The 16,042-nt window shown below is 36.1% G+C and overlaps 1 protein-coding gene across 2 annotated transcripts in view; it reads right to left on the reverse strand.

The window, feature by feature from the left end:
* Positions 1-16,042, reverse strand: part of LOC126970965 (uncharacterized) — a 33,459-nt gene continuing 17,417 nt past the window's right edge. Inside the window, exons 3-4 of one of the 2 annotated variants that reach the window (XM_050817118.1) lie at positions 403-3,349; positions 1-365 (exon numbers count right to left, since the gene is read on the reverse strand). In XM_050817118.1, the coding sequence (XP_050673075.1) occupies positions 438-3,349 (2,912 nt within the window). In that variant the 3' untranslated portion in view covers positions 1-365; positions 403-437. Of the gene's footprint in view, positions 366-396; positions 3,350-16,042 lie in introns of those variants that run through there. The other variant, XM_050817117.1, reaches the window with a different exon arrangement.

Below are 16,042 nucleotides of genomic sequence, written 5' to 3' on the forward strand. Positions count from 1 at the left end.
TTTGAGATCAAAGAAAAGCATTTCTTTACACGTAATCCTGAACACAAATAATTTGTCAATATTTACACATGAATTATAAATCTAACCTATAAAATAATTATACATATTTGGTATACAATACCTACAACAGAAACAAATATGATGCAAACATTTGAGAGCTACCGAGTATAATTAAGATGAAGTCACAATCTTAAAATTTTCATTTATACTCCTTACGCCCATTAATTAAGTAACAAACACAATTATTCGCAGAAAATGTACAAATTGTTTAACAAAAACGTAGAATTTCTCACTAACTAGCTAACAGTAAAAAAAGTTCAAGTACTGGTAGTTAGAAGATTTACGCGATCAGATTAACAAATAAAAAAAATTAACTAGTTAAATAATAGTTACTAGTTAAATTTTAACAGATTTATTTCTAAATTGTTAAAAACGATTTAACTATCAAAATTAATATGTTCCATTGGTTCGACCTTCACTTCTTCGAATTCAACATCATTTTCGGGCGTTACATTATTTTCTTCTTCCAAAATATTTTGTGGTTGGTGTAATGAAGAAACTGTTTGTATCACAGGCATTGCTGATTGAATAGGTATTAATGCTGGTGGAGGAGGTAATGAATTTACTATGCTGTAAGGTTGCCATGATCCATTTGATGCGACAGTGTCTGAATTATTCTTCAACATTTCTTGAACGTTAACAGTTTGGAAAGTATTAGGTTGTAATGCAAATAATGGACTTGGATTTAATATTATATAAGTTTGTACTTCTTCATTTTTCTTCTGCTTTACTCTTCTCCATTTCGGACTAGGATTAAGCGGTATTTTGCGCTTATTAGGTATCCCAGTTGTAACTGGGGTACCTGTAGGTGCCTCCGACTTTTTTACGATTTTCGTATGCGCGATGGCTTCGTCCATATCAATTGCGGGAACTGTTTGCTGTTTTTGTTTTTGATCATTTTTTCTATACATGAATTGTTTTAGAGAAAAAACTTTACCTATTTGAGGAGTAGATGATTCATCATCCCTTGTGATATCAATTTCCGAAGGTCTATCATTCTCTGAGTACTGCACGTATGATAAAAAAGATTTTTTATAAGAGTTATTATTTTTGATGAGCCAGCATTCAAAATTATCATAAATCGAATTACTTTCTAAGCCCGAAATTTGGGTTATGTTTTCTTTCTCATTCGGTTGTTGCAGTTCATCGGTTAAGTCAACAGTTGGGACATTTTCCAAATCATCTGTGGTTATAGGAAAATTTGTAGAAGTAATATTTGTACTATTTTTATTGTTTAAATTCATAGCTTGCACATGATTTTGTGCATGTTCAAGTATATTTCGTAAAATTGTTAATTCCGAACTTGTCAGCGTACTTAAAGGTGTTTGAATTGTGGCTGCTACTTTGCCATCTTCGTTAAGCGTCAATTGGACATTTTTAAATCTATAAAGTAGAGTTGAAATCATTTGGTTTATCTCTGCTTCTTGAGAACTTTCCAATATAACATTTGTGTCTAGTCTAAAATTATTAGCAACTATATGGTTATTTAAAACGTTTTTGTTGAGAATATATCGTGGATCAACCCCTGAATTTGAGCTAGTAGTTTGACCTAACTCAGATGGGGATGTTTCTTTAGGAGAGATATTTGTATCTAGAGGGAGATTTCTTATATCATGATGTGACTCGATAACACTTCTATTGATGTGAGTATTGAAAACTCCACTTGAATGCTGTAATATTGATGTTTTGGTTTCCATTATTTTTGAAAATGGACGACTAACAGATGTTTGTGTTTTATTTATTGTGCATTCGTTGCAATGTTCTGAAAACATATCTAGACCTAGTAAAAAGCTTTTTGTGTGTGGTTCAATATAAGTAAGCTTTCTGATATGCTCCTTGCGTGTGTTGCTACAACAAAATGGCTGGCAATAGCCTGTTGTAGCTATTTTTGTAACTCTTAGATTGCAAATTTCACCTTTTGTGTCTATAATATACCATTCTTTTATTATCATTTTTTTATTATCTTTTAAAAAAGTTTCAATATCCACAATTTTGGCATCCGACTCAAACTGAGAAGAGAAATCTTTAAATGTAGCCTTTGTAGAAGGGGTATAATTTAAATTTGATTTGTTGGCATCCGTGTTAAACTGCGAAGAGAAATTATTAAATGTAGCCTTTATAGGAGGAGTGTATTTGATATTTGGTTTGTAATTTAATGCCATCGAGATTATGTTTATCTTTTCTTTTGAAAGTGTTGTGATGTTACATTCTTGGTCTTTGCTAAATTGACATTGAATATTGTCAAGTTTAAAATCGTCACAATCTTTTTCAAATCTGAATGTTTCAATATCACAACAACAGTCACATTTTCCTCTTCGACATCTATGATTGGGCTTTATAAGCTTAGTACTATAATAACTGCTAATCTTTGTCAACACTGTTGTATGAAACGCCCAACAGCATACGTTGAGACATAAAAACTTAATGTGCGTGTGTCCAAATTGTTCTTTTAACAACACTTCAATATCTACAATGTTATCTATAATTTTTAAACACACGTTATTTATGTATATATGAATTTCATTGTGTTTTAAATCTTTAATTGCAACTGCGGCGGCGTTATTCGTAAAACTCAGTTCTCTACATATTTTATCAAGCTTTCCTAATGAGGTTTTAGAGTTCGTTAAATCACCGTATATTTCGAATTTATCTTTATCTGTTTGAAGTATTTTTTTTAGCAATCTATTCTCGTTCTTCCTGTGAGAAGGAACTGTATCATTAGAATGATCGTCATTAATGACAATGACCTCATCTTCATCGATTGTAATAACATCATCCGTTCGATCGCCATCTAACCTCTTGTTTCGTAAAGATAAAGAATCATCTTTACGATATGGTAAGGGACCACCTCTTTCCATCCATAATCCGGCACCAATTTCACTACTATCATAAGATAGAAGACAACTGCGTAATAAAGGATTATCTTGAAGACCAATATTTAAATCGCTGCTTGATCCGGTTTCGGGTTCTCCCTTAATTTCTTTGTCATCTGGTCCCTCATTAGGCCTCAGTATCGACTGACATATACTAATTTTATTATCTAAAGTATTATAAGAATAATTTCGTACTTCGTTCGCCTGTGCTCTCCATATAATTCCGTCAAATTTTGGTTTACTTTCGGTGTGTAGTCTAAGCATAAACTCTTGAATGTGTTCTTTAGTGTCTATATTATCATTAAGGGCATCCATATCGTCCAGTCTCTTCGTATATACAATGGGATATTTGTTACGTTCAAGCTCATTATACAGTACTGGTATAAGCTTCGAACATCTTTCTCTGCATCTGCCACCTGAAACAAAGTTTTATTTCATCAATTGAATTATTTTTGTGGGTTTTAGGACGAATTACTAAATAGTTAGTCAAACGACCGTGTTCAATTTATCAAATATTATATTATCTTGAATGTTTCTTGTGAAGAAGTCAAATTGAAATATTTTAAGGGTGTTAAATATTTATTTAATCTCTACTTAAAGTGAGCTCACATATATATTTAAAAAAATATAAAAATGGCCAACATTGGGCTGCATTTAGTGCTTGACCGACGGTCAGCGCTGACGTCGGTCAATCGTAGCTAACTACTAACAATGAAAACATATGAACGCATACAGTTCTACCGCTGATGAATCGGTACGCGCGTATAGCTATGTCGCGCTGACGAGAATCGTCGGTCGAGCTCGTCGGTCAGCTGACGCACTATAGATAACATACTGAAATAATTGTACACGCGTAATGGCGCGCTGACCGTCGGTCGAGCACTAAATGCAGCCTTGTTTTTAATACAATCCTTCAAATGTGTGGGCCATTTATGTATCTATGGCGGCGCGAATCTTTTCAATAGAAATTCATTTCGATTCCTTCATAGGACCTCACTTGAGAGAATTCAGCATATAAATAATTGTCAAAAGGATTGAAGGAAAAGTCGCCAATTGTGCTTTTAATGAAGCCTGGCAAATTGGCTTTCAGTTAATTTGGATAGGCTTATGGGGCATAGCCTTGTTGTTAATTCAGTATTTTCCGGAAAAAGCGAATAACAGTTAATGGCTTAATCACCAATTACAATATGTTTTGGTAGTTTTATGCCTTCTTACTTGTTTACGCATCTATCATTAATATTTAAACTACTTTTCGGTAAAAGTGCAAGTACAGACCACACAGATATCGAAGGAAAACTATTATTACGATAAATAGCTACAGAGTTTTTGTAAATAGCATTTAAGACAAATCTGTTAAGTACTGCCGACAGTCATTGAAGGCACTTATAAATCAGTGCTTTTTGGCAAAATTTACTGACAATGTCCTCTTCTTTTTTGGTATGTATGGGTTTTAATTTAGAGATTATTGGATCCCAGGTGTTAGACAATTTTAGACCATATTCTCTATTGAAATTTGGGTGTTTTTTAATTTCGATGGCTTCACGTACCAGTCTTGGGAGAAATCTATTCTCTTTTACCAAAATTTTGTTTGGTCGAACCGGATGAAGTGGTTAGGACAGTCTATTGCGTCAATTACACGCGTTTTAATCCTTTAAAAGTGTTTTATTTAAATGTGTAACACTCGCGTTAATCAAAGAAAATACTATAAGCATTTATATGATAATTATCTAAGATCTCCAGCTACGGTGACTTGCAAACCCAAGTACACAGACGCCAAGTTATTCTTTACGACAAGATCTACATGCCGGTAGAAGTCCGGTCGAAATATGATTAGCCATTCTGGTGACTTGTGGGAACACCAGACAATAAAATTGGCTTTCTAGCAAAATAAAAGATTTATGATTTAAAATAGAGGGCAAGACGCTCAAGAGAAGTGGTGAGGCAATCAAAGACATCCGCAACACCGGGTGTCAAGACATGCGTTGCAGGCCTAAAATGTTGACAACTTGGATAATTTATACGTTTAGATAGCGCCTCTTGCTGTTAGACAACCGATGAAAACAGGCCAGGTTTATTACTTTAGTGTGCCTGACAAGCTACGTCTTACACTCGTTACAAGTTTTTTTTTTTTGGTGACAATAAGGGACGAGACGAGCAGAACGTTCAGCTTCGATCAACAATAGCAACTTTCAGCAGTTGCTATTGTTGATCGAAGCGCTCAGGATTCTTGATAAACCACAAAAATTCTGAGCGGCACTACAATTGCGCTCGTCACCAGAGTCATAAGATGTTTAGTCTCACTTGCCCAGAAATTTCACTAGCTACGGCGCCCTTCAGACCGAAACACAGTCATGTTTACACATGCTTTACGGCAGAAATTGGCGCCGTTGTGGTACCCATAATCTAGCCGGCATCCTGTGCAAAGGAGCCTCCCACTGGTGTCTAAGGTTGACAGTATGACCCTAAGTTGTATCGGTTCAGGAAAACTGTAGTCGGTAAATAATTGGTTGTGCAAGGCAAGAAGTTTTTCGCATTACTTCGGCTTCTATACTAAGGCCAGCGAGACGAGAAAAATAATGTAAACAAACGGACCGTTACTGGGTTATATTATACTGAGTTCTATTGTCATAAATAGGACTGATTCATACTATTCCGACGAATCATCTTCCTCTAATACAGACGACAGCGATTAGATTACTATGTTAACATATTTTTTTATGAAAAAATAAAAGTTTGTTGCGCCAATTCTTCTCAGGTCTGAGGGATTCGTTTTGGAATGGGTGGTAGTTTTTGACTTTCAATAAGTGATGTCACATCCTATTTTGAATTAAAATATTTGAATTTGAATAGGGAATCCATAATTTGTAAATAATAAATTCAAATAAAAATGTTTTGAAGCCCTGAAACTTTGTTTACATTATTTTTCTCATTATTTTTCTCATCACTCGTTGGCCTTAGTATAGAATGCCAGAAGTTCAATTTCGCATTTTTACGTAACGTCCGGTGGTGGTGGAATTCATCTGTTTGCCAGCAGCCTTATTCATCAGCATGAGCAACTCCGAGGAGTGATAATAAATGCGTTAGAAGATGCAGAGGGAACCTCGTATTGGGGAGCGCCCTCTCAGAGGGCGATGTCGGCCTATATTATTTAATATATATTATTTAATACAATAAAACATCTTAATAAATATAATTTAGAAACATATTTTTAACTCGCAATACTATTATTTAATGTAATGTTTGCGAAATAAACTTATTATTGAGCGAAGCGAAGCTGACCGGAGCTCCCACCGGGTGACTCCAATTGATTTCTGTGTTAAATTGTTTCTCAGCCATTACTGGACCGATTCTAAAAAGTTTTGAACTCATAGAAAGCTTTCGAAATTTTCTAGGTAACGTCGAGACAGAATTTTGAATTTCGACTTGATTCAATTATTATAATTAAAAACAAACATGATTTACAAATTATTCTAAATTAGCACGCGCTATTTATATTTATTTAAAAATTGAGCCGATTGATAAAATTTTGTTTAGTTTTTGTACACAGACTTAGTTTACCTCGCTTCGATCAAGGTCTCCATCCAGCCTAGTGAGCAGGCGGTCCGAGGTTCTCCTTCCGAGACGCCCCGCGCCTGTGAGCTACATATTCGGCCTCCAAGGCCCGGCTTCGCTGTAAAAGCCTTCAGGGCTATCAGCACAGAAGAGGTTTTTAGTCGGTAGGGGGTGTTTACACCCCAGCCCGACATATGGGCCCCGTTTCGGGGTCTTCAATACGTAAATGTATTTTACTCCTCTCGAAAAAAAAAAAAAAGCTTCGATCAAATAAACGCCGCAGAGAAGCGGTACGACGAGCGACTGCGGCATCCTAGATATATTTGTAAGGTATGAAATGAAGAACTATCTAACCTATACAAATCTTATCCGGACACGTATAAAGTATAAAACACACTTATTACTAGCTATTACCCGCGACTCCTCCCGCCTGGAATAGACACTTTGGGCAGCATATTTTATTTTTTAGAATACTTTGCAAATAATACACATACAAACTGCTACGGTGAACTCCTTATTTTCATAGATTTTTATTATTACTTCTATATTTTGAGCACCGAGCACGCCGTATATAGTTTTCTATGGAAAATTATGTTTTTCTTAAAGTACTACTGAAACTTTGAAGCGTTCTTATTTTGTATCAAGCCTTTTTTCGCAATAAAAGTTCGTATAACTTTCTCGAAGCTCTAGTCTGCCTTTGTACTGAATTTGATCAAAATCGATGCAGTGGTTAGGTTAAATAGGGAAGTACAGATAATAAAAAATAGCAATACAACTTAATTAACTTAGAATTCTCTTTCACACCAATTAATTGCGACCGCTTCTGAAACAAAAGCACAAAGCACCCAAATATTTGTTTTTTTGTAATAATTAAACGTGAAAATATTTAATATGCATTTGTTTTATCTTAAAATATGTCACAATATTATATTGGCGTATTACCTACACAAGTACTGGAGAAACCTTTGGCTAGTCGCAAACTAATAAAAAATCTATAAGTAGAACATCTTCGCGATAAATAGGAGAGTACACAAGTGGGAGAAGGCGGTGCGGTCGGGATTAGCACATTTTTTGTACACTTCTGGGTTCCACCAGATTAGCGGAAAGACTGGTTTATGGCCACCATACCAGAACAACATTATACCTAAATAGTAGCAACGCAATGTGTATAAAATTATTTAATCATTTCTCGTTTTATTTCACCTCGAGAAATACGAAACTTACCACAGAAACGATTTACTGGACTCCTGTTTAAATGGTTAATTGACAAAAAATGTATAGTGTTAAGGATTTTTTAAATTTTAAGTGAACGTTTTGAATTCTAATTTAAATTAGCCGAATAGAAGACACTACACAAATTTAATTTGTACCAAATTAATGTACGATGCAGGATTCAAACCCGCGCCTCTCGGGTTCCGTCCGAGCGCTCTTACCAACTTAGCCAACCGTCCGGGTGACGCAGCGACCGAAATTTTGTTATGTCTTATTCAACTCTCAGGTTGTGGCTCCATAATAATTTTATAGTAAAATAATTCTGTTTCAATCTGCTTATTACTGCTACCGCGGTACTCTACGCTTAATAATAATAATATTGACACACTTTTTACAAAAATTATCTTGCCCCAAGTTAAGCATACATAGCCTGTGTTATGGGTTACAAGACAATGATATATTTAATACAATATACTTACTTAAACATACATAAATTCATATAAACATACATAAATTCATATAAACATACATAAATACATTTAAACATCCATGACTCGGAAACAAACATCCATATTCATCATATAAATGCTTGCACCTACCGAGATTCGAACCCGGGACCTCTAGCTTAGTAGGTAGGATCGCTAACCACTCGGCTATACAGGTCGTCTACGCTTGGCTCGTGCGTTTTGATTAACACTCTAAATTTGTTTTTGGGACCTACTTGTGAACAAGGACCGATTCGGTTAGCTTACATTGACATTGGAAACAGACCAATCAGAGACGGCCTCATAAACTAACGACCAGCAAAATTGTCAAAATGTACCCGTGACATTATAATGTCCCTAAAACCAGGCCGTTAAATTATAAGAAATGGAGTAGATTGACAATCTACCGGTTAATTATAATATCACTAGTGAAATTGTAATATCACTGCTTTGACAATATACCTACGACATATCTTAATATATATATATATACTAGTCAAAACAAAATAAGGGCCACCACGTTTTTACAGTATTCTCATGAATTCTTGAGGTTTAAGGGTTGATTAATGATTCGATTGGATAAATTAATTGATTTTTATTGTAGACAGCATAAAATAATGATGCAAACCATTAAAAAAAGAATTTTTTTCAAATTTTAAAAAAAAATTGAATTTTTGCAAAAATAATTAGTGAGGAAAAAAAATTCTGTAAAAAAACATAAAATGTCGGTTGATTTGTGACTTTTCTCAATACCTAGTAAGCTCTCCTCGTTTTCTAAAGCACTCTTGAAGCCTTGAAGTCTAGAAAGTACACTCTCCACCAGGTGTACCACTGTTTCTTGAGGAATTTGTTCCCAGCTGCATTTCAGAACGTTTATTAGGTGTCTTTCATTGTGCTGTTGTTGGTTTGTGCGTCGAACACTGCGTTTCAGTAAATCCCACATGTGTTCAATCGGTGTTGAGATACTGACTGTTTGCAGGCCAGGGCAACACCTGTACACCAGCCTCCTCTAGGGCTTCTCTGGTGGCCCTAGCTGCAAAAGCGCGAGCATTATCGTGCGTCAGATGGAATCTTGCACCGATGCTCTGTGCATATGAGACCACATGGGGTCTAATGACCTCTTCGCTGTAACGTTGAGCTGTTTTTGGGCTTCCGTTTAAAATTACCATCTCGGTTCTGCCTGAAATAGAGATTCCTCCCCATACCATAACATTGGGGCCCCAAATCTGTCACTTTCATGGATACAAGCATCCGAAAATCGCTCACCTTCACGCCTCCAGACCCTAATGCGACGGTCATCACTAAAAAGATTAACTTTGCACCCATCCGTAAACAATACTGTCCTCCAATCATGCATATCCCATGCAAGAAGCTGCCTTGTGAACGATAATTGGTTTGCATGATGAGCACTTGTTAATGGTATCCGCACTACGAGTCTCCTGGAGAACTGCTAATCCTCGTGTAAAAGATTTCTAATGGTTTGATCACTAACGCGTGTACCGATCGCCTGCCGAAACGGTTTTGTAAGGAGTGGGCTGTGCTGCAGCGTTCTCTGCGCGCAGTCAAGCGCACGTAGCAGTCCTTTTGTGCTGTAGTTGCTCAAACTTTGCCAAGTCCTCGTCTCCTGGTTAGTCTCCCAGTCTCTTGAAAACGATTCCAAGCATTCTGGATCGCTCGCCCAGAAAAATCCAGCTGCCACGCCACAGAACGCTGCGCATGGCTTTCTTGAGGCATTGTTACGGCTCTAGTTACGGTACGCAAGTCCATATGACGTTGAATTCTCGGCATAACTTTCTTAAAATGTTAATTCAGCTAACTAGTTAAACAAAACTTGTGTGTTTTTGACAGAATCGTCAATTTGACTGAGTTCAAATCCGTCTTAAAATCGGGTAGAATCAAGTGTTTCCAATAAATTATCAAAAACTACCCACTTTAAAGAATTATTCAGGTGGTGGTGTTTATTATCTTAATTATTATTATTATTTATATTAATTTATTAATATTATATATATTCATAATCACTTCATAATATGAAAAAAAAAACCTAGATGTGTTTTGTTAATTATTACCTCCGTCTACAGAACACCTGTTAGAGTTAATAGTTAATTTTGATGCCACAACGTAGGGTGCACTAAAAATCTAATTCAACTCGGACAGCGACTTGTCTCGGCGGCGTACCCAGGGGGTGCAACTTCCCTACATTGGCACATGATGAAAATTTGCATTGAAAGTGCTACCATCTATTCTATTAGGTACGCTGTAAATTCATCACGATGGCGATCATTTTACATACATGATAGATGGAGCTAGTGATAGTTGATAGAAGACTTGACTATCGTGTGGTAATCAAAGTAATATAAAACACCACTAAAAACACAGAACACCAAAACTCTAATGAGATAAAGAATTTCCATCAACGAATAAAGATAAAAGAAGTAAGAACAAATTGTAATGAGCGCCATCTAGCGACTAGCGACGGTAGTCGGTACACCACGGGCGTAAAATATTTTACTAAAAATAACGCAGCGCCATCTCTTAGCCTGGGTACACTGATTTTACATAATAAAAACATCAGATGCACATCTATCTCTTGTATATAGTGTATTATCTATGGACGTACTCCAAGCGTCTCCCGTAGATTGCCTAGCGGCCGTGTAAACCATGTTTAAGTGTGCGTGCGTCGGCGGTCTAGAGTGAAGTTAAAGAACTCCCCGCTTTAGCATATCCGTGAAAATAATATTTGCGTTTTTTAATCGCTTATGTAAAGTTCGTTCATTCTTGCACGACCCCGCTTTTTATATTTAGTCTATAAGACGAGAGAGGTCGGGGGTTTTTACACACAAAAAAAGACTTCGCCTCCCCTCAGGCCTCCACAACGCATTATCAGCTGTTATTGTATTGTATTATAATTTAAAGAAATTAACATCTAAACAACAGATCAGATCAGACAACTTCTCAATATATTCTTGATAATGTAATGTATGTCCATAGGCACATAAGTGAATTTACTAGAAACTGTCATGACCATAATGTAATAATAAACCAGGAACAGACATAAACTTATAATGCCTACTGCGGAGTAGTTAGTCGACGTCGTTAGTACTAGTTAGCCGACTTAGTAAGTCTTTTGTGGGGCGATGCATATGCTTTTACAACAAGATTCCAGAAAATGTTCAAAACAACAAGTATTACGATATTCAAAAGAATTGTTAAAAATCGTTTGTGTGGTAAAGGTTACAATAACATAAATGACTTTCTAAATGATACCACAGATTGGGAATCGAGCGACCGCCCTCAGGCTATTAATTAATAAGTTTGATTGTAAAATATTTCCTAGCCGGCATCCTGTGTAAATGAGCCTCCCACTGGTAAAAGGATGTAAAATGTTAGCAGGAGGCTTGTTTGCACAGAATGCTGGACATATATGTACTAGAGTATTATTATTCTACCGCCAGATAGGGTGCAAGGACTATTTCCGTCTTGCTTTGAAGAGGGCCGTAGCTGTTGTGTGTCACTGTGACGTAATCGCACCTCCACTTAGAATTTTGAATTTTCAATAATTTAAAGAAGCATTTATCGTAAATACCAGTGTTTTGTTCACTAATCATGTAAATGCAACCATCTATATCTACCTACATTATAGAAAAAATGGCGTTTAAAAAACGCCGCTTCTATTATTCTTGTTTACTCTCACAAAAGTACGCTCGGTCGCCGTGCACAGGCAAAGCGTCTACGCGGGCGACAAGGTCAACGACCTCGCTCCCTGCGCCCCGCGTGTTGCGACGTTGACTTCATATTATATCGACGTTATTAAAACGGCTCTATTCTTAATAATACAACATTATTATTAATTGCATGACGTTTATACAGCTCATGTGAGTTTTGTTATTTGGCTCACTAGGACACATCAAAACTGTCCTAAATTTCGGTAATATGACGCATCGCGTAAGCAACGCCGTATGCAGCGCAAAAATGTCAATGACCTACGAATAAAATAACAAACAAACAGAATACAAGGCTCGATACAAATGTGCGACACGTCAACTTACAAGTACCCCATCAGAAATTTCCACAATGCGTTATATGCAGTTAATAATTAATGTGAAATTAAAAAAAATAACACTACCGTCTAGGGACGCCCGAAAGAAGCGAAGCTTAAAATTTTACAGTATAAAGCGGAGGGGCTCCAAATTTTGATATCTCGAGTGAAAGAAAATTTTAACGTATGAAATCCGTCGTGGCAAATAAACACCGCTTGTGAGCATACGATATATCTAGGAAGGAATGTTTAAATAAAAAAATTTGATGCAGCAACAAAATATAATTTTGGTGAATAAATTTTTACCTAATAATAATTAATTAATTTCACAGCTACGTGAAGAAATTATTAAGGTATTAAAACCTCTGGGTATACTCTAGAAATACATAGTTTTTAAAATGAATATTTTCCGAACCGTCACTCCATACCGAAAACTGTTTACGTTTTGGTTTTGGAGAGCACGTCGTATATCGTTACGGTCCTAAATCTTCCGCTCTCTTGTAACGCTAAAATCTGACGCTTAGGACAACAGCCCAAACGTTATAAAACGCTATCACTAGAATGCTATTTTTCTCGAATATATAGTAAAAAATGGTAATAAAGCATTATAAATAATAATAAATAAAATTAATAGGTAGGCACTATCCCGGTTTTTCACTCATTCGACACATCTACGCGAGTGGCAAATCACCACCCACAATACGCCATTCATCGTACGTTAAATTAAAACGCACTTAAACTGCGTTTATAAAACGCCGCAGCTAATAATTAAACACTTGTTTACCCTGGTTAGAGCACGACTTGGTTGCTATGAAAGTGAGGGGAGCGGGGACATGCTCACGTAACACGTTCCGCTGTGCGACGTTGCCAGCTGCAACGCAGTATGGTGGCTACTATTTATACCCAATGTGCCTTTACTTAATATAATAGAATAATAATCGAAATTTATAATAAAATAATGTTTTTAAACACTAATGAATTCTTATTAACTGTATTCAAGATAAAATATTGCGTAATAATTTGACCTCAATAAATTAATATTTTTGCTCTGAGGAGTGGTTGGCGCGGGAAAGGGGAAATCACAGTTAGGGCTGGCAGATCTTGTTGATTTTATAATTTTCTTGTGTCGATATATTTTATTATATTCGCGCGGGTAATTAACGAAATTTAGAAGCCTGTGGTATAAGCATTATCATATTATAGTTTTATGCAAAACGAATATCAATTATTTTTTTTTTTGTCATTTATACCAGCGGATGTGAATATGGACGGCGACAGTGTGTGAATGGTAAATTAACAGTAGTAAATAAAAAATAGGGTTAACGCGTAAGAAAACCCCATTCATCAACCGCGACCAGCCTGTATTTAATCATCGGGCTAACCGAACCAGTAATCATATCCTTTGAACACAAATTTTAAGATTAAAATTTTTGTATTATTTTTACACGACCTTGTTAAAACATTTTTGATTTTCCGCTAAAAGCGGGGTACAGGGTAAGGTATCACAGTCAGGGCTGCCACCCACGTCTTATAGTTTTTAATAATATTTGTATGATAATTATTAATTAAGTATGCATTTTGTTTTGGGAAAACTTACAGAGAGCAAATTTTGCTATTAAATAAATTTACTCCTACTTTTTATAAATTACAACAATATTGTAACTGTGACTTCTAATATATCTGAAAAGCAATAATTTAAATAGAAAATTATTTTGATGGTATAATTTTTATGAGTGTAAAAAAATACAAGAAGAGTTTCTGGAGTCGGTTCTTCTATCTCAGAAGCTCATTTGTTACCAAAGAAAACTGTTACAAAAGATTAAAATGACATAAAAATAATTCTAAAGGAATAAATTTGAGATAACAAATTACTTATGCAACTTTAGAAGTAGATACAGACGGATTTTTCTATGAAAAAAAAAACTAAATTATATGTAATCTTTTTAACAATTAAATAATATACAATTAAATTGCACAAGAAAGTGTATATGTGTTTGTATTTCAGCCACCTCTCTAGCTTAGGAAAATCGTATCTCATTATAATTATTTGGCACACTGACAGCCCTAGCCACTAACTTTTAGCTAGATAGAGATACCGCTATTAGTTAGACAAGGACAGCCACATCTCCCCGCGACCCCGCACAGGCCGACATTGCCAAACGTTCCGTACAGCGTAAAACATACGTATCACAGCTCCATTTTTATATTTACCAAATTTACATACAGCTAGGTTGATTCTTTGATATTTTTTGTCCGTTCTTCTCAAAAATTGTTTACCTTTTAAATTCGGCATGATAAAATCAAAGATCATTTATACTTCTAGATAGACTATGAGTGCTGTGGAAACGTCGAAAAAAAATTGAGATGGATAGTTAACCTATATTTTGAGCAATGCACGCACACTAACAAAGTGACATCCAAATCGCGAGTGTAAGTAGGAGCTTGTCACGCACACTAAAGTGATAAACCTGGCCTGTTTTCATCGATTGTCTAGCAGCAAGAGGCTCTATCAAGACGTATAAATTATCTAAGATAAATGTTTATTATCACTTCGCTTTATTTTTGCTAGCTGTTGAGAGAGGTTTATTGTATACGCAAGATTCTCGAAGAAATGCTCGTTACAGTCATAGGTCGTTCTTTTCTTATCTTTATGCATTTGATTGGAGTAAAATTCATCTGAAAAATGGACACTCATAAAAATGTTTTAGATATCCAAAATAAACATAAACATTACACCTATGTACCTAATATCGCCTGCTGTGTACGTAATTTTCAATGTATTGTGAATCCACCGCAGCTAACTGAGTACAATTCAAAATGAATCTTATTAACAGGCAGCTGAAGTAGCTATTTCTGTAAAATATATTATTATGTGTATCTTCTGTAATACGTACCTACTGCTCTTTATTCAGTGGTTAAAGTGAACGCATAAAATTACCACAACGACACGTTGGAAACACTTTCCGTTAGTTCCACGTTCCCGAAAGGGGTACTCGTCGCCATGATGCTATCAAACGTGCCACTTTAAATGTTGGTGCACGTGAAATTTCAGCTGATAGCGTGATTAAGACTGGTGGTTAAGGGACTACTCGCACTTATTCAGCTCTTGTCCATAGAAAACAACAATTTTGTATGGAGACGTGTACTCGTCGATTCAGCTTTCCGCGTCCATTCTGCTTTCGCGGCAAACCAGCATAAAATGAGGACTAATGTGATTTAATTATGCGAATGCTATAGAGAGCGTTCGGCGCTGTTCCGCCGCGTACAGCGCTGTTCGCCGTGGAATGCGGCGGAACAGCTCTTTACAGGGATGGTTCGCGACTCCTTGTCGACAAGTTGCGACCTGTATTGTTCCTGCATTAATTTGACGTAATCATTATGCACGCAAAGATTAAAGAGTGCAGACGTGATTTAAAGTTATTATTCTCATTCTTACGACGCGGTACGCGGCTGATAGAAAAGCAGAGCTGTATAAGTGTGACCAAAATCGTTCAGCGAAACGCGAACGGAGCTGAATAAGTGCGCGTAGTCCCTAATGCGCACCTAAATACCAATATCAAATGCAGTAATACTCATCAAGATGGCAAATTCGCTGATGGGTAATAATGGCACTCATATGTCGATTTGACAAATAATTATATCTATTGCCATTTTGTAAAAGTCAAAAACTATGGGTGGCACGATAAGGAGTATGCTTCATTCTCTATTTTTTTTTTATGAAAATAAGGGATAAGACGAGCAGGACGTTCAGCTGATGGTAATTGATAAGCCCTGCCCATTACAATGCAGTGCCGCTCAGGATTCTTGAAACCCCAAAAATT

Source organism: Leptidea sinapis, chromosome 22 (genome assembly GCF_905404315.1).
Source record: "Leptidea sinapis chromosome 22, ilLepSina1.1, whole genome shotgun sequence".
In the NCBI taxonomy this organism is placed as follows: domain Eukaryota; kingdom Metazoa; phylum Arthropoda; class Insecta; order Lepidoptera; family Pieridae; genus Leptidea; species Leptidea sinapis.